Source organism: Aspergillus mulundensis, assembly GCF_003369625.1.
Source record: "Aspergillus mulundensis strain DSM 5745 chromosome Unknown scaffold_2, whole genome shotgun sequence".
Taxonomy (NCBI): domain Eukaryota; kingdom Fungi; phylum Ascomycota; class Eurotiomycetes; order Eurotiales; family Aspergillaceae; genus Aspergillus; species Aspergillus mulundensis.
The window spans coordinates 3,455,194-3,476,965 of record NW_020797890.1 but is presented as its reverse complement, the minus strand read 5'-3'; the positions used below and the strand labels follow the sequence as shown (position 1 = coordinate 3,476,965).

Sequence of the window (21,772 nt, the reverse complement as noted above, 5' to 3'; positions counted from 1 at the left end):
GGTAAGAAAAGCGAAAGATGCTAGGATGATTAGCAGTTTGAGGCCGGCTCTTGAAAGTAATTTGTGAGTTGATAATACAGGATTCTTGAGCTTTGTTTATGTGTATCCAGGCATGTCAGTAGCAAGATAGTAGTGGTGTCAAGACTCAGCTTGTATGAGTCCGGTCAGATGGGGATCGGGGACTGAATCATGTGAGCGGAGGGGATGACTGGCCGATCCAAGTCACATGACGGTCCGTGCGCTGGCGGTGCGGTTTGTTTATGTTTTCCTTTTCTGGCCAGCGGAACAACAGCCGACAAACCACCGGAACGATTATTCGGCGATTACGATTCCTCATTCGAATTCTGTGCCTATCTTACTCAATTAAACTTATGTCTAGTCATTGTTCTAGTATCTAGTTGCGACCGTCTTCACTCCCATCATGGCCGGCCCCCAGCGGGCTACTTCTGGCCTTCCTACAAGGCGAACGACCACGCGACAGCCGACTCGACGGGCGGGTTCTGCGATACCAGAAGGACGGACCTCCACGGTGTCACCAGCACTATCTGCGAAAGCGCCCGCAGCCAGCCGGACGCGCGCATCGAAGCAACCGACCGAGCCTGCGAGCGTAACTGCGAAGCGAAAAGAGAGGGACATCGAGCGAGAAATCAACGAAGACACAAGCATACATGTGGTTGTACGATGTCGGGGGCGCAACGAGCGGGAAGTGAAGGAGAACAGTGGGGTAGCCCTTCAGACCGAGGGAGTTAAGGGGCAAACCGTTGAGTTGTCGATGGGCCCTAATGCAGTATCCAACAAAACCTACACGTTCGATAAGGTATTCTCCGCAGCGGCAGACCAAGTCACGGTATACGAGGATGTTGTTTTGCCGATTGTCACTGAGGTATGATCGTCACAAGTGAGATCGACCGCGCGGAAGGCGATGCTGACTACTTTGCAGATGCTGGCTGGGTACAACTGCACGATATTCGCATACGGACAAACCGGTACTGGAAAGACGTACACGATGTCTGGAGATATGACGGACACTCTGGGTATCTTATCTGACAACGCCGGTATCATCCCTCGCGTTCTATATTCATTATTCGCCAAGTTGGCGGAGACGGAGAGCACCGTGAAATGCTCCTTCATCGAACTTTACAACGAGGAACTCCGAGACTTGCTTTCGGCAGAAGAGAATCCGAAGCTGAAGATCTACGAGAACGAGAAAAAGGGCCATATGAGCACGCTAGTACAAGGGATGGAGGAGACGTACATCGATTCTGCGTCTTCAGGTATCAAGCTCCTCCAACAAGGGAGTCACAAGCGTCAGGTTGCTGCGACCAAGTGCAATGACTTGAGTTCTCGAAGTCATACAGTATTCACTATCACGGTCAACACTAAGCGGACGACAGAATCCGGAGAGGAATACGTGTGTCCAGGCAAGCTGAACCTGGTCGATCTGGCTGGTAGTGAGAACATTGGGCGAAGTGGTGCTGAAAACAAGCGCGCGACGGAGGCCGGCCTGATCAACAAGAGCTTGCTTACTCTTGGTCGTGTGATTAATGCCCTCGTTGACAAGAGCCAACACATTCCTTACAGGTACGTTCCAGCAACAACGGGGAAGATTAGGCGCTAACAACTTACCAGAGAGTCGAAGCTCACGCGCTTACTTCAAGACTCCCTCGGAGGGCGGACCAAAACATGCATCATTGCTACGATTTCGCCTGCTCGAGGCAATTTAGAGGAGACGATCTCCACGCTGGATTATGCTTTCCGAGCGAAGAACATCCGCAACAAGCCGCAGATCAACTCCACTATGCCGAAGAAGACGCTTCTTCGCGAATTCACGGCAGAAATCGAGAAGCTGAAGGGAGAATTGATAGCGACCAGACATCGTAATGGAGTGTACATGTCGGTGGAATCGTATGAAGAGATGACCATGGAGAATGAGTCGCGAAAGATTATTAGCGAGGAGCAGCGAGCCAAGATCGAATCTATGGAGTCCAGCTTGCGCCATAAGGTGCAAGAGTTGCTTGCCTTGACGGGTAAGTTCAATGACTTGAAGAGAGACAATGACGACACACTGGCCGCTCTATGTTCGACCAATGATGTCCTCCAACAGACCGACATTGTCTTGCAAAGTACCCGAGCACAGCTGGAAGAAGAAGAGATGCTGCGAAGTGCCCATGAGCAGACTGAACACCAGCTTCAGGACGTTGGCCAAGCCCTCATATCGACCCTAGACCAAACCGTTCACGATATCGGCAGCCTACAGTCAAAGTTAGATCGAAAAGCAGAGCTGGATGCTGCCAACACAGCAATATGGCAAACATCGTCTACTGAGGTTTCGGATGTGACGAAGCAGATTGATCAGCGAGTCGAGACCTTCCAAACGCAGCACGCGGAGCTCCTGGAAACAACGGCAGCCAGAGTAAACGACTTCATTGCCACAGAACTCTCTCACTTTGCGTCCACACGGTCCGATCTATCCGGATACACCCGATCATTGGACATGGCCTACAAAGATGCCAAGGCCGAAACATCTGGCGCTCATGACGACATGAACAATGTGCTTGAAGAGATCAAGGACTTGCGTGAAGAAGTCAAGTCCAAGGTGGGGGAGGGCCTGAATGGTTTATCTGCTGCCGCAGCTCGGATATCCGAAGAGGTTATTGGCGAATTCACGGAGTTCCACAGTCAGGTAAGAGTTAGGTCTTTGCTATGCTATCCTGCTTATTGCTAACAAGCGTAGTTGCACGCATCTTATAGTAATCTCGGAAAGGATCTCAGGTCCATATTTGAGACGATGACTACGCACCTTGCAGAACAAAGGAACGAGATAGACAGGCTAAGGGTTGAACTTCAGAATGCGAACCGCCAAAACATAGAAACGACACACAAGGCTTCTGCCAACCTCGCACAAGCTATCGAAGATGAGCACGTTGCCGCGGAGGCCGAAAGAAACCTTTTGATGGCACAGATCAAGGCGCTGGTCGAAGAATCTCGCCAGAAGCAATTTAGCCGTCTGAAGAGTAAGATTGATGGCGTCAGGACGGAGATTTCATCATCGGGAGAAATGTTAGACCATGCCACCACGCATCATGATCGTCAAGTCGATGAATGGGTTTTCAAGTCCGAACAGTTTGCCAAGGACGTTAACGCCTCGAAAGATGAGGTCAAGACAAGACTGCAAAGTGACTGGGAGGTGAGTGTCTGCTCTGCAGCTCTTGTATATTCTTACTAAGTGTATAGGCCTTTGATCAGCGCAATTCTTCCATTCGAAAGGCGACAGAATCTGTCCACAAGGAGACGGTACGCATTGTCGACGCTCAGATGGACGACATGGGGCGACAAATGGAAGCCCTGGACGATTTTGTGGCCAAGGCACGGTCTCAGAATGGTCATTACCGCGATGCGCATATTTCTACACTAAATACTATCGCCAACGATGTCCGCAAATCCTACTCTTCGATTGAGGAGCGCGTTGACGGCTTGACCGACCGAATGAACCAGTTCCAACAGGAAGCAACCCACCAACATGCCACCCTGGAAGGATCCATTGCTCCACTCTCAGAAGATGTTCGGAAGCCCCTTTCGGACCTTTCTTCCACTATCCAAAATCGGTCTCTGGAAGAATATGTTGCGACTGGCGTCACCCCGAAGAAACGGAAATACGACTACCCTTCTGTCCTGCCAAGCACGGAGCCACATGAGACTCTCAGGTCTCGACTAAGGACGACAAAAGATATGGAAGTTCTTCCATTCAACGACGAGGATAGGCTGTCCGTCCCCGTTAGCTCTCCAGGAAACTCCACCCCGAAAGGCTTCGTCTACAATGATGCCGAGGACGAGGTAGGAACTCATGCACCATCTGTGACCAACGTCAACCCCTCCAACACTGGGCTTAGGGAAGTCGATGCAAACGTCGCCGTCAGACCGCTCGTGTATAGTGTGGACGACAAGAATGCAGCAGACCAGGACGGTTTCCCTGCTGCCAACTCGGACGGTGCAACAGGAACCGACGGCATGGATGAACCCCCAACCAAGAGGCGCCGCTCAAATTCGGCTGCCGTTGAGACTAAGCTGCCAAACAAAATGCTTGCCAGGAGGATGGCTGGTATGATGGAAGGGAGGGAAAATGTCCCACCCCCTGGAGTTTCTAGTGGACGTAGGCTGAGAGGCCGCCCGTCGCCTTGACAGCCTTATTTGTCAGGGCTCTTTACTTTCACACTTCGTGTATTCTTATACCCTAATGCTTTTCTCTGGGTCTTGGTGCCTGGGCGTTTTGAGGAATTCGGGAACCTGTATCCGGGTTTTAGATCGTACTGGTACAATGTTTCTCCCAAGGCTTTGTTTTCCCTCACTTGGGCTTGTTTTGGGTTTTGCTTTCGGGGCAGGCTTTCTCTTCTTGGTGCCAACTTCCTTTGGCTTTTTTCTGATACCTTTTTTGATTATCGGGCCAGTTTTGACTTAGATACTTTCACTATCTTCGTGATTTCACCTGTTCCTTTTCAGTAAATATTTCGGGATCTTGTAGGGCATGGGCTAAGACGTCTTATTGTGCTATCATTTGATCAAAGTTCATGCCACTATGAATTATTATAGATCAACACGTTCCTGCCGTTGTTACTGGCCCTCAGGGACAGCCTCTGGCCCATGGACTTCTTCTCTCACTTCACGGTCGACGCCGGGGGCACCTTCAGTATCCAACTCTCCAAGCGCGCTAGGGTCGTGAAGAGACCCTTCGAATTCTGTCGGCATCCCCCGCTCCCCGTTCTCAATTACCAATTTCAATTCTTCCATTCGCCTGGCAAACTGATCCATCATCTCCTCCAATCGCTGTGAGCCCTGTTCCTTGTCCCTGCCAAGCGTACCGGTTGGTAGACCCGAGGTCCCCTGGACCTGGAGCATGAGTCCACCGTTCGCGGGCTTCTCGCCGGATGAGTTGTTCTCGAACGTAGGCGCCGGGAGGAGTTGTGTGTTTAGGACTTGCCAGGAGGGTGAGAGACTGTGTGCAGATGTTATCGTGAGGTGTCCTTGTGGGTGCGGCTGGTCTTCCGAGGTTTGGCCTTGCGCTTGAACTTGGGCTTGCGATTCGGGTGACGCTCCCTCGGGGTAACCGTCCTTGGGCGCAGGCGGTATATGGTCCATATCAAGGATGATATAGTTATCCCTTACGCCTGGGATGGGATCCGGAAGGAGAGACTCCTTCCTTTCCTGACTAGCCTCCTCGTAATGTTCTTCTGGGTCCTGTTCTTCTGATCCAGCTGCAGGATGTTGGGTTGCCACTTTTGACTTGCCCTTTGACTTTATATTCGGATCAACATCGTGTTCGGGCTCCAGCGAGCGCAGCGCAGCCTCCGTTACTATGTCTGTGTCGTCATCAGAGAAGATGTAGTGGACAGTTGGGTGGTAGTATTCCGAGGTGTGGGTGTCTTCGATCAGGGTGAAGAATGGTTGGGATAGGATGTGCGGCAAGGATAAAGAGGGGCTTTCGTGGTATGGCTGGGCATGGTCATCTTGTTCGGCTTGGTACGAGTCGGTGTTTGCTCCGATGTGCGGGCTTGGGTGGTCTGGGGTGTCGGTTGGCTGCGGTTGCGCGACTTGGTTGATGCTGTGCGGTCGGGAGGACGGACGTCGGAGAGATTGCTTTGATGTAGACGTGGAGAGGGCGGGAGATGTAGCGAGCTTTGGAAAAGACATGGCCGACAGATCTGGCTACATGGTCACGATGGTTGTGGGTTGAAGGTTGGGAGGAAGCGTTGAAGCTCGAGAGCGGATGAGGAGAACCTCTTATCGATAAGCGCGGTCAGATGACTTGGCCAGGCCAGGCACAAGATCCATCCATCCTGGATTCGTGGTGGACATAGACACAGTAGGAGAAATACGATGAGTATCGAGATGAGTAGATGGAATTTGAGAACAATGCAGTATCATTAGACAAATAAGGTATACAGAAAGGGTATCATATCAATCGCGCAACTCCAACGCCGTATCCACTTTGATGAAGTAGTGAGCGAGTTTGTCATTCGTCGTTTTGTTTCCATTCGAACTCTAGTCAAGTTTTAGCAGATGTCAAAATGATTGGAGAGCAGAGCATACTTTGCCGGCACATAGGACATAGACCTTTGGAAGACTCTTGCTGGATCCAAGTCATGAGGCAGTGCTAAACAAAGACATCAGCTTAGGTGAGAGACTGGTGATACTCGGTCATACCATATGGAAGGAGTGGCCGCACTTCCCAAGCACTATAGCGCAGAGTTAGAACCGGACCAGCTTTCCTCATCATGGGGACTGCTCACGCAATGAGCAATCATCGCCGGGAAATTTGCAGGTCGGACAAGTGCCGTCGAACTGGACGCGACAGATGCCGCAGACCTCATCCTCGGGCATATCCCACCGCCAGGTGGCGACCGCGTTCCATTCTTTGAGAGTGACTTTCATGGCCGATAGTAGTAGACAGAAGCGTCGGTGACGTGATGCTCGTTGCTTTTTGGCAGCGAAGGAGGGAAGAAGATCGGTGGATCTAGCGATAAGAAAGGGCAGTTTCCAGGGTAATTCTCACATGGGGGAGATTCGGGAGGGCGCCGACTCCGCATCGCCAACTGATAAGTCTCCAACACAACCATCACCAACCACCACAGGGGCTCTTTCCCTCTTCTCTCCGCGTACTTTAGTGTCTAATTCCATCATCTTCATCTCCAACTCCAATTTCCATCGACCCACAGACCAGGAATGTAAATACTAGTCATTTCCCCTCGCACATTCAACAATCATGGCTCTCGCAGCGATCCGCAGCTCTTTCCTTTCACCGACCCGTTTCATACGACCGACGATGACGGTGTCCCAGCAAATACGAACCCAGACGCAGACTCGTCAGGTCTCATTCTCATCATACCTTGTCACTCCCAAGGAGCTATCAGAAGCTCTGAAAAAGAACCCGTCTACCAAGATCTCTACATCTCCTCGCGTGATACCTCTATGCGCAGCCTGGTTCATGCCCAACGACCCTGAGGGCCGCACAGGGATCGATGTTTTCCGTAAACACCGAGTACCGCAAGCCCGCTTCTTTGATTTGGACGCGATCAAGGACACCGAGTCACCCTACCCACATATGCTTCCCACCGCGGAGACATTCGCCCAAGCGATGAGCGAGCTGGGGATCCGGCGTGACGATGAAGTGGTAGTTTACGATACAGAGGAGCTTGGTATCTTCAGCGCCCCCCGTGTCGGCTGGACTCTGAGAGTGTTTGGACATCCCAAAGTTCATATTCTGAACAACTACCGGCTGTGGGTTCGCGAGAACTACCCGACGGAGACCGGCGAGCATCACAAGCCGGAAAAGACGAACTACCCCGTACCTAGCTACGACTCAAAGCTTGTAATTCCTTTCCGCGAACTGAAAGAGATCGCCAAGGAGCACCGCAAGGAGGGTGCGAAAGAAGTAGAAATTCTTGATGCCCGCTCCAAGGGTCGCTGGGCAGGAACCGACCCTGAACCGCGCCCGGGTCTATCCTCTGGACATATTCCTGGATCGACCAGCCTGCCATTCCAGGAATTGCTGGATCCGGAGACTAAGACATATCTCCCTCCGGATCAACTTCGAAAGGTGTTCGAATCGCGTGACCTGGATCCGACCAAGTCTATAATCAGCTCCTGCGGCACTGGTGTGACGGCTACTATCATTGAGACAGCATTGGGGCTGGCCGAATATGGTGACCCTAGCCTTCGAAGAGTATACGATGGAAGCTGGACGTGAGTTGTCCCTTTTGAATGTCACTTCTCAGATACTTACTATATGAGCAGGGAATGGGCCCAGCGTGTCGATGAGAAAGATGGATTGATTAAGAAAGATACCTAAGCAGACAGCAGCGCTGATCTGCTTCGTCTGCCGCTTATTTCTGAAAGCTTGTCTGACTCGGTGGTTGTCGCAAGTAATGCATGTCTCAAACTCGCGTATGACTGACCGGTAGTCTATCCTGTAGACTGTAATCACCGGCAATGCAATAGATGTACTCACTAGCAAAATATTGAATTGAACTTGCCAAAGCCAAACAAAGATAACCATTATGAGAGTTTGCTTCAGTCTCACTGCGGTGCTTAGTAAGAATGCAACAGAAGGTCCGCCAGTTGATCCGATACTCATTCCGCGGCTTTCAGTGTTCCATCACTTCGGCCGCACTTCTACCTCCTACGTCAGCCAAAACACAAGATGCTGCCGATGAAAACTCTTCATGAACTAGGATCCGACTGTGAGTACCTTGATTCTGGCCTCGCTGTTGATGGACGTGGCTCATGCTCAAATCCTCCGTCCGCGCGCTACGCTACTACCCCCACATTCCTGATCTCTCCGCCGACACCGATCCACAACCTCCTTCAAGCTTCAGCTGACCGAGAATTATAGTCGCAGTTTCTAGAACAGGCTATCTGGAGTAGGGCGTCTGCGCCTACAGCCGCCTACCGATTACACAACCACCTGCGTTTGCCGACTCCGCCACCGAACCGAACACCACAATGTCGGCAGGACGCAAGGTCTTCCACTGTGCCGTGGACGAAACGGCACTAACGACGAACATCAGCGAGATCAAAAAATGGGCGACCAACGGGGCTATCACTCTCATCGTCCCTCTTTACAGTAAGGCCGCTCGGATTTGATCCCCGCCTGCCTCGTCATCCACTCACACTATTTTCAGCTCTCGAGCGCCTTCATGCATTGAAGAAAGCCGGGTCGCAGGTCGCCATCAACGCTCGAGAGGCGGTCCGTTTCCTTGACCGTGCAACCTCGGATAAAGGCAACGCTGCTTCCGAGAGAGTCATATTGCAAGGGCCGATGGAGCAATTTGAAAACTGGAGTGAGGCAGAGAAGTTTTTCTTGCCGGAATTCGAGGAGGAGCCAGAAGCTGCCGGGGCTCCCGTTTCGGCCGGCGAGCCGACTCAGCAGGACAAGCGCGTGGGAAAGGATGGTGACCGCAGGAAGAGCAATGGCGCCACCGACGAACTTTCGCGGATGCTGCTCAGCAAGCTGAACTTCAAAAAGGATTCCGATGCCGTCTCAATCACCTCTACGGGCACTCACAGCGGCCCCGCCTCCCGGCCGTCCTCCAGGAGCTCTCGGACAAGTCCAGAGTTTGCGAATAGTCATGCTACGAATGGGGACGAAGCGAAGGACTTTAAGAACAAGGGACACCGCCGCACCGCCTCCGGTTCTACTATCCCTGTGGTCCCGCCCGTTCTGCGGCCTTTGATCAGTGCACTTCTATGGCAAGTGCACAAAAGTCCCGATGCTTCCAATGCTGCGAAGACGCCTATTCTAATCAGCAACGACCGTAATACGCAAATCTGGGCGCAGAAGTTTGGCATCGGCGCCAAGAACATCCACCAGCTGCGGACTTCCATTCAATACGAGGAAAGAGAGTACAAGAACCGATGCAAATACGTTGAGAAAACCCAGACCGCAGAGCCAAAGCCTTTGCTCTCTTACGAAGAAGAGAGCGACGAGGACGAGCTGGTGTTCGTCCCCCGCGGTCGCGGCAAAGGTGCATCGAAAAATGGTAATTCCCGTGGGGGCAACAACCGCAAAGCCTCAGCGCCAGCAAAGCCTGCTGTGCAGCCTCTGGAGACCACGGTAGAGATTCCAACCCAGCCGATCGACCCGAACTCATTCAGCCGGTCGCTGGGCGTGACCCCGAAGCCGAAGCAGGCGACGGTTGATCTGAGCACCCAGGCTGGTGCTTCACGTGGCATCGCAGGCGCCTCGCGGAACAATGGAAACAGTCGGCGCGGTCCCGCGCGTGGACCATCCCGTGGTGGCAGCCGTGGTCGTGGCAAACTCTGGGTTCCTTGATCGTACGATGCAGGTCCGTCGACCTTAGTGTGTTGCGACGGACTGACCATCAATACAACTTCGCGATAGACCAAATGGTTGCTCTACGAAGCAGGAAAACGGTTGTATCTGCCTAGCCCGGCTCAGGTTCTCTGTCAGTTTCCTTTATGGGTGAGACAAATGGGTATTGCGCGGATGACCATGGATGCGAATCTCGGCGGATGAACGTGTCAAAAACGGTACTATTTCTCCCCGGGTCAGTCACGGAGCATTGTGATACAGCCTCGATGGATTCAGATTCGCTTCAGGTCCAGTGCAGGCGTACCACTTTGCGTTCCTATGACCGCTCATATCATCTCATGCCTTTACTCCTTTACTTTCGGTTAATCTTGGAGAAATCGGGGCTGCTGTTTCATTTGCGACATGGGTGAATGTATATTCCCGTGTCCCGATCCGATCAGCATGCCTTAAAGAGCTAGGCTATTCAACATGCTACTCTTACTCAATTACCAACACCATCTATCTACAAGGACAGGTGGAGTGGGCCGCCCCTCTTTATTGTCCCGCGTTGATTATTGTCGGCATCGCCAGACTGAAATACGATGCCAGTTAGTTCTTTGAATCAATACATTACTGTAGATTACCAGGACTTCTTTATGAGTAATCTTCCTCCTGCAAAGAGCGTCAGTCTACCCCGCGATGATCCCGTGGAACAGTCCAATCACTTGACCAGCCACTGAGCCACTTCCCCTCATCGCTGCGACAACCATGCCGTAACAACGAGACTGCCCTGCCCTGCCAGCAGATCGTACCTTGATATCGTACATATATGTAGCCCCTCCTCCCCCTCCTACTGCTTAGTCTACCCGGAGCAAACCATACTTGCAACCAATCTACTCCATACCACCCACCGGAACCACACTATACCATATCAACTCATCTAAACAACCAGCCATCTACTTACAATGTCCACCTCCCTCGACACCTCCACCCCCACCGTCGACACAACCTCCCTCGCCATCTCCCCCATCGAACGCCGCGACTCCCTCGAGAAGCACCTCATGACCCGCCCCGACCCGCAAGACCTCAAGGACAGGCACATCCTGCTCGATACGAATGTTGCTCCGTGCGCACCACATCCATTCCACCCTCCGTAGCAATGCTGTCTGGAGTAACGTGGGGCTAACAAGGTTCCCCGCGTGACAGGTCGATCCAAGCAATGCGCCAGAAGCTCGATCGCCAGCAGGTCTCGGATAACCTGAAGAAGAATCTTGAGCATCGGCCGGAGAGGGATGAGCTTGTTGAGCGTGAGTTTCTTATTCTCGACCTCTTGTCCTTTGTTCGGGGGGAGGGGTAAGCTAATCGTCGGACTTGGGGCGTAGGTCATATCCTTCCTGCTGACGAGAAGGCGCCGGTTGATCAGTGAGTGAGTGATCTTGGAGATATCTGAAGTCTTAGTATGATGCGGACACGGGGATGAGATATGATTCTACGAAGCGGAAGGATATGACGTTTCTATCAGTATAATGGATGATTGCGCGCTGTCTATACTTGGGCTGCTGGAACGGCTGGAATTTGGTCGATAGGAAATAGGTACAGTCGCTGGATCAACTGGATAGTTTGGTTCATTCATTTGTCATGATCTTCTCTCAAACAGTGGAAATATTGGAGTACCTAATCCGGCACATATAACTTACATCCATCATCATACCTAACTCATACCAGATCAAATCATGCCATACCATAGCACACCATTAAACGCACCAACCCAGACTCACGTCGTAGCGAAATGGAAACATCGAAGACGAGATCAATAAACATCCATCTCCACCGCTGCCGACAAATCCGGCTTCCAACCCTTCGGCCTCTCACTTCCCCGAACCAGAATTCCGTACGCCGCACGCTCGACCTTTTCGACACTGTTCCCCATAATTTCCGCCTTCTTCCCCCAGTCGCGCATAATCTGGTAATCGTGACGGCGCGGGATAGTAACGCCCTCGAACTCAGCCCTGATCTCCCTCAGATCACGCACAACACCAGCCTGCGCGGGAGGCAATCGTGGCAGCCCATCAGACGCATCAGTATGACTCCCCGCGGAAAGCGACGTGACAGCGAAGCGCATAAGTTCACCCGTAAGATCGAACAGGCCCATCACGTAGTCGTCTTCTGTAACCAGAATTTCGGGAGGAAGGTGTTGTGCCACTTGGTCGCGGGTAATGAGAGTTTGCGTCTCGAGGTAGTGTTTGAAGGAGAGGGCTTCGATGAACTCTTGGATTCCGCCGCTGAGATTGCGGAGGTAGCGGTAGTTGTTTAGGCCGCGGGTTTCGGGGACTGCGGAGACGAAGAGATCGTTTATCTGCGTGAAGCGAGATTCGGTGTCTTTGAGGATGGAGGCGGGAATAGGTGCGTTGGCGGTTCGGACTCTGCGTTATGTAGTTGTTAGCATTCTGTTCGGTTGCGAGGTTAGTGGTGGTAGGGGACGAACCGCTGGAGGGAGAAGATGCTGTTGGGACAGGTGTGTTAGCTTGTTCTCGATACGAGAATGGAATAAGGAGCTTACATTTTCTTGCTGAGCGCAGTGATATCACGGCTGATCTTAATCAGTCGCTCGCGGCGGTCGTGGTGCTGGTCCAACTCGTCGCGGAAGCCCTCGAACATTGAGAGGATATTTGGTGAGGCCTCTGACTTTGCCATTGTCGCTGATGAAGATTGCTGCATGTAGTCGTTGCGGAGCGGTATGCCTTCCCAGGAACGCTTGGTCCCCGTCGTAGGAGTGTCCGTATTTTGCTCCATGTGCAGTGCGGAGTAAAGTGGGAGAGGAGCGGAGAGGAAGTTATTCTGGAAGATGTCATTCAGCGCGCTTTACCCGATTGGGATGCTATCGATAAGATAAGGCAGGGCCTGTGGAAGTCTGAAGACAATATATGGGTTGGATGCTTGTAGCTTATTGTTTCTACCTGCGAGGTGTTGGAAGAGAGGTACCATTGAGATCAGTACATATAGAGATGAGTGGCATAACGGCAGAACATGTAAGTCGCGCTATTACTGCCCAAGGAATTTGTACTTGAGCGGCGCATCACCAGGCTTCAGTCCCTTGACAGTAACGAACTGGTCATCGCCAGGGACGATGTCGATCGCACTGTCACTGACACGGACATTCTCTCGCTCCTCAAAAACTAGACACTTGACTGGTTTGCTGGTTCTCAACTCGAGTATCTGCTCGTCTTCAACGTCGGAAATCGTGGTAACCACTAGTCCTCGATCCGAGAGATCGAGATACTTGAACGGCTGCGGCCAATCGACATCCCGAGCCACAAGCTCGCCACCTATCCATACTCTAGCGGCGAGGACATGTGGTTCATCGACTTCATTATCAATTACGCCGTCCAAGATGTTAGTGGTACCGTTGGGTGCAATTGTCACGTCCTCATGGACGACGGCCTCACGGATCTCAAGACCAGTCTTGATCGAGATAAACCTTAATTCCACTTGCCCAGTTTGTTCTTTGCGCAAGCTGCTGACGACCCATAGCTCGTACTTGCTGGCTTTCGGTGGTACTGCGTGGGATACACTCCAGTCGTGGTGCTCTCGACGTACGCCGATGGCGACTGGCTTCAAGACGCGGCTAACGGCATAGAACGCGGGCTTAGGGCGCAAGAAGTAATCCACGATGGCCCAGGAGATGGTGGGCCAGCAATCGTTCAACTGCCAAAGTAGAGCGCCTCCGCAATGTCTTTCATCTCCCCACTGGCGACGCCATCCGCGGTACCCGAACATCATTGTTTCAGCTTGGACGACTTGCGTGAGGTAAACATAGGTCTACAGTTGTTAGTATCATGTGTCACGGACTGCAAATCGAGGTACCTACCTCCAGGTCTGTTGCTGTCCGTAGATTCTCCACCAGGTACGTGGCAATCCTTCGTTCGTGGCCATCCGCTTTGTTGTGGAAGTCCAGAACGTGCGATTGGGGGTATTTGTCGGCTTCGTTCTCGACAAAGTGGTCAATCGTGGCAATGTGAGGGAATGCTTCCATTCCGAACTCGCTGTTGAAACGGCCTCCAAGAGTATCGAATATTTGGTATTTTTCCTGCGTCCCATGCCATACTAATGATCCCATTAGTTAAGAGCATGACAATATCGCGGGGCGGGACTCACCATTCCACTGGTGCATGTCGCCAACTGTTGGGTCAGAGGTGATTTTGCCGTCGCCCCAAGGGCTGCCAGGATGGTAGTATATCGACGGTATTATTTTCTTGACAGCCCGTGGCAATATGTGCTCGTAGATGTAGCGAGCCGGGAAGTCCGTCTTCAGCCAGCTGTCCGGATCCTTGTCTTCGTAGTTGTAGGTGAGACCTCGTTGTTCTTGTACCTGGTAGTCCTCGTTGTTTCCGACCCAGATAACGATGGAGGGATGGTGACGCAGGCGGCGCAGGTTGTATTCGGCCTCTTTCTCAATCGACTCGAGTAACTCAGGCCAAGTCGGATAGTTACCGCAGCCGAACATGAAATCTTGCCATACCATGATGCCGACCTCGTCACAGGCTTGGTAGAAGCTCTCATCCTCGTAGATGCCTCCACCCCAAACCCTATAAAATTTAGACCAGGTTCATATGCTTGAATCGTTAATAGCAACTTACCGAATCATGACTTGATGGCCGGCAGCCATCAACTCAATCCATTTCCGGTAACGATCCGACGTGATGTTCGTCAAGAGGCTATCGGCAGGAATCCAGCATGCACCGCCGCAGAAGATGTCCACGCCATTGATGCGGAAGAAAAACGATTTTCCATGCTTGTCTGGCTGCTGAATGACTTCCGCAGTCCGAATCCCGAACTTCTTCGCGACTTGATGGATTTGCCCTTCGTCTCTTTTTAGAGAAACCGAAATATCATATAAAGTTTGGTCTCCGTAACCATTCGGCCACCACAGAGAAGGATCCTGCACGTCGAACGTCGTCTTTGCCACATCCCCTTCCAAGGAAACCACCTCTGTCCCGATTTCCTGGCCTTGAAGGCTCAGCGTGAAAGTCGCTGTATACGAATTGTTGGTGTCGCTGGTTTCAACTTCTGCAGTGGCAGTAATGTGCGCATTCGAATGACCGTCGTCCAGGTCCACCTCTGTCCAGAGATCTGAAATTCTCGTGGAGTAAACTTCAAGGCGAACTTCTTTCCAGATACCTGCCGTCATCAGCACTGGGCCCCAGTCCCATCCCCAATGATACTGGGCTTTTCTGACGCTCAGCCTCGCAGGGTCTCCATTGAAGCCGACCCATTCATGGTCCGGATACTGGTTTCGGAGCTCCCGAGCTCGAAGCAGTGCACAATCGAATTCAATCTCAATGGTATGATCTCCTTCCGTATCCAACGCTTCAGTTACATCTACCCTATGGGCAAGGAACATGTTGTCGCTCTCCAAAATCACTCGACCGTCGAGCTTGACCTTGGCAAAAGTATCCAGTCCATCAAAGACTATGAAGATTGAGGATCCGGCAGGGATAGTTGGTTTTTGAAAGACATTCCGGTAGGTCCACGACTTCTCATTGACCCATCTTGCGCTCAATTCGTTGAAGCCGATGAATGGATCCTTCAGTCTTGAACAAATGGTGAGATTAGCACTTGAAAAAGCATCGGTCGCCGAGATATACGCACTTGCCGTTTGCCTGTAAATCTTGCTGGACAACAGAGGGGACAGTAGAGACTGGCAACCAAGCTTCAGGAGACTGATCTTCACTGTCCTTGAAGCTCCAGCCCGAGGAAATGATATACTGTGCGTAACTGGCCATCTTTGCTCTTCTGCGCAGGTAGCAGTGGCCCAATTGACAGAATATGGCAGCGAAAGAGGGAGGTTGAGAAGGGACCAGAACAGATTTAACTGTCTACGGCGGTCGTTCAATGAGGGGGTAATCCCGCAACTCAGAGGAGCCAGTCTTTCTAAGCATTGTCGCGGCTGTCCCCTCTTCTGCTCTGATAGTGCTCTGGATGAGAGCTACACGGAGGAGAGGCCGTGCCTCAATTGTCCGCTTAACCTGTTTGGGGGCCACGAGGGCAAGGCAACCCCGCTCCAGATCTGGTTAGGCTGTAACTCGGCTCTTCTCCAGACAACCTCCACTCCACATCCTCCAAGGTCCGGCATCTTTTCGCCTGGGACACCTGACGATTCCAGGATAGAGATCCCTGCCGACGCGCCAGATATCGGTCCATTCCGATGCCCATATTCCCTGGGTCGCTGTCGATTTCACGGATTATCTATGGAACAATGCCAGAACATACCACCTGCCTTCTCTCCGCCACCGGTCCACTGTTGCCCCGCATGGTGGACTGTTTTGGGAACGGCTGTCGCTCCGTCAAGCTCCTGCCAGCGTCTTCTTCGCGTTGAGTAGGTAAGCAATGGCTTTGTGGTCCATGGATAAAGGCTTTCGAAGTCCAAGCAGTTTAAGCGGAGCTTCGCCTCAAACTCGACTGCCGCATTCCGCCGGCTCACTACCTAGTTAGCAGCCTCAAAACAACCCTGCAATCTCTGCCGGCGAAAGGGTCGACTTTAGGCGAAAAGCTCCAACGTTTCGACGCTCGCTAGGATGATCTTCCATAACACCGCTTCGACCACATTCCTCGGGCTATGTCAGACTCCGGATTCTCCATCCATATACGTGCTTGTGGAATGATGTCTTGTCTGGTCGGTCTTGGCCACAATGTCGGCCCCAAATAGCCCAAATCAAGAAGCTCGGTAGACCAAACACGAGCAAGAACTGGTCGGGACCTGCCTGAGATAGGCGCTTTCGGGTTGCTCATCTTGACAGTGATTTGACGGACGGGGTCAGTGCTCCAGACTACCCCTCGTCGCTTAAAATGATTCAGAAATATTGGAGCCACTAATTATCGGATGGTCTGACAGTCTAACGCTCAACGGCAACTTGCAAGCCCCTGCGGTACTTTACCCTGATTAGCAAGCCACTCATAGTTTGCGAAGCTGGGGAAGACTGTGGGCCACCGTCCTTCATCACGGCTCTTCTGATCATCGTCAGACAATCACAGAATGTGATTCTGACCCTCTCTGCGGCTGGCATATGCGGTAGCATAGAAGAGAAAGCCCTTGCGATCCATCCCTCGGTCCCCATGAGCCGGTATCACTCCTTGTCCTCAAGCGAATCCTCCGGCCCAGAGGCGGGAGGTCAATAATCCAGCAGAGTACCTCTTTGTGAATCTCGTTGATAGCCATAAGCACAACATCCTTCTTGCGCCATGTTGCCTTCGGGTCGTCCCGTCTCACAGCGAACCCCGAAGCTTCCGACAGGAGTAATCTATCCACATCAGGCAGACTTCCGCTGATCGAAGACCAAGTTCTACGGCGTCCGCCGTCATTAGCGGATCCTGAGCCTTGAACTTTCGTGGATGGCTATAGCAGAGTCACACCAAGTCCGCGCCAAATCCCTGCAATATCAGCCTAAACACCACGAGACACCTACATCACAGGCCGCCACGGCATCAAGTCATGTTCGATTGGACTCTTTCTTCCAAAGGCGGCGGCATCATTGGCGGCATCGCTACGACCACAATATCCCTGAGCCACAAGTGTGTGTCTGAGCGCTCGGAGCCCAGATGTTAACCCAGTCTCACGAAAACCTATTACTCCTCGTGATGTAGGGTAGGAGTATCCGGTACGTTCTGAGGTAAGGCTGACGCTTTACCCATTTTGCGCGCGCGATTTCAGCAGTTGGCCACTGACAGATGACTGCTAATAGACATGGCAACGGCACCCGGTCTTTCGTCTCACTGCCTAGTGGGGTACGGATGATGGTAGTCCGTGGTACACTCTCCGCGCTCTACCTGGTGATATCGGGTCATCCGTTCACAATGCTCTCATCGTCAACTTTCCGCCTGTCTCTTGTTTTGCCACTGTCTTTCTTCTTCCCGAAGCATTTCTTAGGCCTTTCCTGGTTTGTCGCATGGGACTAATTGTACGAGCACCACAGCATCCAGTGGGCTTCGTGGACGATCCCTTAATCTCCCTGATCCCGTGAGCGCATGGGATATGCAGCGTGAAGGGACTACTGCAGGGCTAACATACATAACTGTGACCTAGTTGCGCAAGCTCAAGTTCAGCACCATGCATTGCGTCTCCTGCATATTCTCCAGATCTTGGAGAGGAGAATAATCGCGCATAGCCGTGGATGATAGGCCGATAATATTTTTTATTCGCCACCCCCAGGATTCCTGCGACCGCTGGGTCCTGAAGAACTTCTAAGTAGGCAGGGACACGGATAATCAGAGTCGAGAAGACCATGTCATAACCATACTCGAAGAGCTTCAGGACGAAGTTGATATCTCTTCAAGAGCCGTATGCTTGGTGTACCGCTTTTTGATCCCTCTTCCGTCCGAGAGGATACTCTAACAAATCATAAAAATGCCATTCAGCTGGCCAATGCCTAAAATGCTTGGCTTCATTTCGATGCAAATAATCTCAAGCGAGGACAGGACGATTAGGCAGCGGTCAGAAGGGCCGGGCAAGCGGCAGGAAGCTTACGACCAGTCATGCTGCGGTGCTAGCACACTGCCGGCAGCACCGTTCTCCCCCCTAGCGATAACAACGTGAGGCAAGGATGCCATCCCCATACCCTGTCGAACCTTGTAAAATTACCATGATTATGGGCCACTTGGGGCACGAAGCAGGGATGGGGCAGCGCAGCCTCAAGTAGGGCTACCGTCGGATGCGGGATAATCGCCGGCATCCCATGCTGCATGAATGATTGCGGGGAAGACAAGAATCAGCATCAGCATGAGGAAGTTACAGAAGAGGGACCGAGGGGCGCTGGCGATCTCCAGGGACTGGCCGTTGACAGGAAGAATCCGTACCAGGCGTATTCTTATTATCCACCCTACATTGTACTCTTGTTCGTTCCCTCCATTTCAGCGCTACCTGTGCTATTTTTCCCTTTCCTCTTTAGCCTGTTTCCCCGCCTTTTCCAGACTTGTCCTTCCTCTCCGCTGGTGTTGTGCTTTTTCTACATCTACAACACCACCCACTTTCTCTCATCGTACCATGCGTGTCTCTTAACAACCCGGATTCTCTGCGCCTCTGGTCGATTTTACGTCCCCCCTTCATCAAGCTACTGCCCCTCCATGTTTCTCCCTTTCCTTAGCAATGTTTCACACCTTTGAGGGCTTCGAAAACCCGGCCGCCTCGACTCCCGCCCGCACAGGTCGGGAGCGGCAGCCCTCCATCGGCCGTCGCGTCACCACCCTTCGTGCCTGTACCTCCTGCCGTCATCGCAAGATCAAATGCGATGGTGAAAAGCCCTGTGAAGCTTGTAGGTGGTATAAAAAGGCCGAGCTTTGCCATTATTCGGACCCTCGTCCATCTCGGAGGTAGGTGGCTGCTTTTCCGCTCTTTCTTCTCCGTGCCTCGGCTCCGCAGCTTACCAGGCGCCTGGAACAGGCATGTCGAGAAATTGTCTACGACGCTAGACGAGTACCGGACCGTCCTAGAAAAGCTATTTCCCGGCGCGACCCCTGAAGCCTTGGCTAATTTACCACGCGAGAAGCTCCTTGAAACGCTGTCTCAACCTCAGGCGCAGGTTGCAAGCACTGGAGCACGCCAACCATCACCCGCAACATCCGCTTCTCACGATGCACACGTCTCGCCAATATCGACAGAAGATGGGAATCTGGAGTCACTCCAGGCCATGCCTGAAGAATCCAACGATCCGCGCAATCTGAGCAGCGAGATCGCGAACACGATTTCTGACGATGTCAACGCTTTGTCGCTTTCCACGAGAGGTCCCTCCTCATATCTCGGCGTCTCGTCTATTAATGCGGTGCTCAAAACGATAGTGTGGCTGGATCCCGGCTCTGCTTCGTATTTCGCCAGTACGCCCCCAAGCGCTCGGCGTCGAGGTTCAGTGGCAGACCTATCCTCATCAGATGGTCAACCATGGGCTGCCCATGATCAACCAGGCACGCCTCCTCAGGTCCATCTTCAAGTTCCCGAATCGCAACTCCTAGATGCCTACTTTACCTATGTTCAACCTTTGACGCCGATCTTGGACGAGCAGTCATTCCGCGAAACATACGCTGCAGGGCACCGCAAAGACGACCGGTGGTATTGTTTGCTGAATATCGTCCTCGCCATGGGCAGTATATGTGCTTCCACCTGTGATGATATATCACACAAGATATATTACTCACGGTGTAGGGCGTACTTGGATCTAGAGTCACTCGCGTCATCTCACCTAGAAACTGTTCAGACTCTTGGGATCCTTGGAGGTTGGTATCTTCATTACGTCGCGCAGCCCAACCTCGCCTATTCCCTCATGGGTGCCGCTCTTCGCATGGCTGCCACCATGGGCCTCCACCGAGAATTTGCCGAGCAATCCGATACATCTAATAAGCAGAAGGCAGCACAACTTGACCTCAAGCGGCGCATTTGGTGGACACTTTTCCTGATGGATTGCTGGGGTGGTGTGACTCTAGGGCGCCCAACTATGGGCCGATTTAGTCCCGCAATTACAGTCAAGCTTCCTCATTACAGGGAGTCGGTAAGCAATCTTTTCAAAAATTAAGCATCGTATGCTAATCGAATAAGGGAAATGTGCTCGATATTCTACCCCTTCTCGAGAATGTTCGCTTTTGCAAGATCAGCAACCAAATACAAGATGCGCTGGCTGTATCTCCGTTGACAAAATACAACGAAATCCTCCACTTTGATACGCAGCTCGTCGAGTGGTACAACAGCCTCCCATATATTCTCAAAGACCATGAACCATGTCCTGAATCTATCGCGAACACCCGAGAAGTCACGAAATGGCGGTATCACGTTCAACGTATCCTGCTCTACCGCCCTACTCTGTTGAGCTATGCCATGCGGCGTGTTCCGTATATTGCTCTAAGGTCGGAGGAGCGGACGGCGATCGAAAGATGCAGAGAGATAGCCGAAACTGCCATTAGGGATATCTCTGCTACCGCAAAGACGCCCCAAATGTCAGGTTGGAACGCCGTGTGGTTCCTCTTCCAAAGCACAATGGTCCCACTACTAGGACTATTCATCAACGACAACACAGTGACAGATCCCCGAGCTACCACAGAGGCCTGCCAAGCACAGGTCCAAGACGCTTTACTCGTTTTTGCGCGGTTACAGCAAGCAAGTCCAACCGCTAGAAAAACCCTCGACGCAGTCTCCAGAATTTTTGAGGCCAGTAAACGTGGCCCCAGTATGGCTGCCGAAACAAACAGCATCAACAGCTCTAACCTGTCCCCTACCTCCCTTCTCATGGCACCTAATATCCTCCCATCTCAGAGTGATATGGGGCGAAATTTCATGGTCACCCACGACAACGGTTTTACGGACCCATTTCCTCCTTCGACCATGGACGATCCTAATGGTCAGTATCTATGGGATTTCCTCAGCTGGAGCGATACAAATCTTGTCCCGATGGCGGATATGGAAAGCATTAACGATGGGAGCCTAATTGGCTCCGATGACAAGCACTTCAAGTATTCAAATACTGGCTTCTTCGGAAATCAGTTATCCGAACCACCTTTCTTCACCAGCCCGTCTATCCCTTATTACTCCTGATGAGCTCACTTTATCTTCTACTTATACTGGGATATTGGACCCTCGCTGACTTTCTTGACTATCTTCTATGTGTTTCCTTCACTATAACCCTCTATTATCACAAAGCACTTATACCCTCACTTTTATATATATTTCCCGTTTTTCTATACCCGGACTTCGATCTCCGCTACTTTCAGCTGGTTCCCTGATACTTTGAACATCAAATACCAGCAAATGTATATATCTATATCCTATAACCAGGGCTGGTGATATGGAATATTTCATACCTTTCAGTTGCAATAGTTTCCCGCGCGTGGATTGTCCGTAGAGAGCGCTGATCATGATACTTACTGCTGAGTCAGCAGGAGTTGAAGATGCCAAAATGCCCAGAATTTCCAGCAACTCTCAACCCACGCCGA

The 21,772-nt window shown here is 51.9% G+C and overlaps 8 protein-coding genes across 8 annotated transcripts; 5 read left to right on the top strand and 3 right to left on the bottom strand.

The window, feature by feature from the left end:
• Nucleotides 1-421: 421 nt before the first annotated feature.
• DSM5745_03768 (putative kinesin family protein (BimC)) lies at nt 422-4,179 on the top strand (the record flags this gene model as incomplete). Its single annotated transcript, XM_026745784.1, has 5 exons — nt 422-883; nt 941-1,581; nt 1,630-2,683; nt 2,735-3,187; nt 3,235-4,179. The coding sequence occupies 5 exons, from the start codon at nt 422-424 to the stop codon at nt 4,177-4,179; spliced, it is 3,555 nt and encodes a 1,184-aa protein (XP_026606650.1).
• Nucleotides 4,180-4,608: 429 nt separating this feature from the next.
• Nucleotides 4,609-5,685, bottom strand: DSM5745_03767 (uncharacterized protein; the record flags this gene model as incomplete). The annotated part of the gene is made up of 1 exon (XM_026745783.1): nt 4,609-5,685. The coding sequence occupies one exon, from the start codon at nt 5,683-5,685 to the stop codon at nt 4,609-4,611; it is 1,077 nt and encodes a 358-aa protein (XP_026606649.1).
• Nucleotides 5,686-6,757: 1,072 nt separating this feature from the next.
• Nucleotides 6,758-7,843, top strand: DSM5745_03766 (sulfurtransferase; the record flags this gene model as incomplete). Its single annotated transcript, XM_026745782.1, has 2 exons — nt 6,758-7,737; nt 7,789-7,843. 2 exons carry the CDS (start codon nt 6,758-6,760, stop codon nt 7,841-7,843), a joined length of 1,035 nt encoding a protein of 344 aa, XP_026606648.1.
• A 653-nt stretch (nt 7,844-8,496) lies between these two features.
• On the top strand, nt 8,497-9,826 carry DSM5745_03765 (uncharacterized protein; the record flags this gene model as incomplete). The annotated part of the gene is made up of 2 exons (XM_026745781.1): nt 8,497-8,617; nt 8,676-9,826. The coding sequence occupies 2 exons, from the start codon at nt 8,497-8,499 to the stop codon at nt 9,824-9,826; spliced, it is 1,272 nt and encodes a 423-aa protein (XP_026606647.1).
• Nucleotides 9,827-10,770: 944 nt separating this feature from the next.
• On the top strand, nt 10,771-11,239 carry DSM5745_03764 (RPEL repeat-containing protein; the record flags this gene model as incomplete). The annotated part of the gene is made up of 3 exons (XM_026745780.1): nt 10,771-10,931; nt 11,012-11,158; nt 11,233-11,239. 3 exons carry the CDS (start codon nt 10,771-10,773, stop codon nt 11,237-11,239), a joined length of 315 nt encoding a protein of 104 aa, XP_026606646.1.
• Nucleotides 11,240-11,615: 376 nt separating this feature from the next.
• DSM5745_03763 (translin family protein) lies at nt 11,616-12,598 on the bottom strand (the record flags this gene model as incomplete). Its single annotated transcript, XM_026745779.1, has 3 exons — nt 11,616-12,228; nt 12,291-12,308; nt 12,366-12,598. 3 exons carry the CDS (start codon nt 12,596-12,598, stop codon nt 11,616-11,618), a joined length of 864 nt encoding a protein of 287 aa, XP_026606645.1.
• Nucleotides 12,599-12,847: 249 nt separating this feature from the next.
• DSM5745_03762 (beta-mannosidase) lies at nt 12,848-15,588 on the bottom strand (the record flags this gene model as incomplete). The annotated part of the gene is made up of 5 exons (XM_026745778.1): nt 12,848-13,624; nt 13,674-13,909; nt 13,961-14,391; nt 14,443-15,396; nt 15,455-15,588. The coding sequence occupies 5 exons, from the start codon at nt 15,586-15,588 to the stop codon at nt 12,848-12,850; spliced, it is 2,532 nt and encodes an 843-aa protein (XP_026606644.1).
• Nucleotides 15,589-18,944: 3,356 nt separating this feature from the next.
• DSM5745_03761 (putative C6 transcription factor) lies at nt 18,945-21,374 on the top strand (the record flags this gene model as incomplete). Its single annotated transcript, XM_026745777.1, has 4 exons — nt 18,945-19,168; nt 19,218-19,901; nt 19,995-20,337; nt 20,385-21,374. The coding sequence occupies 4 exons, from the start codon at nt 18,945-18,947 to the stop codon at nt 21,372-21,374; spliced, it is 2,241 nt and encodes a 746-aa protein (XP_026606643.1).
• Nucleotides 21,375-21,772: the final 398 nt, after the last annotated feature.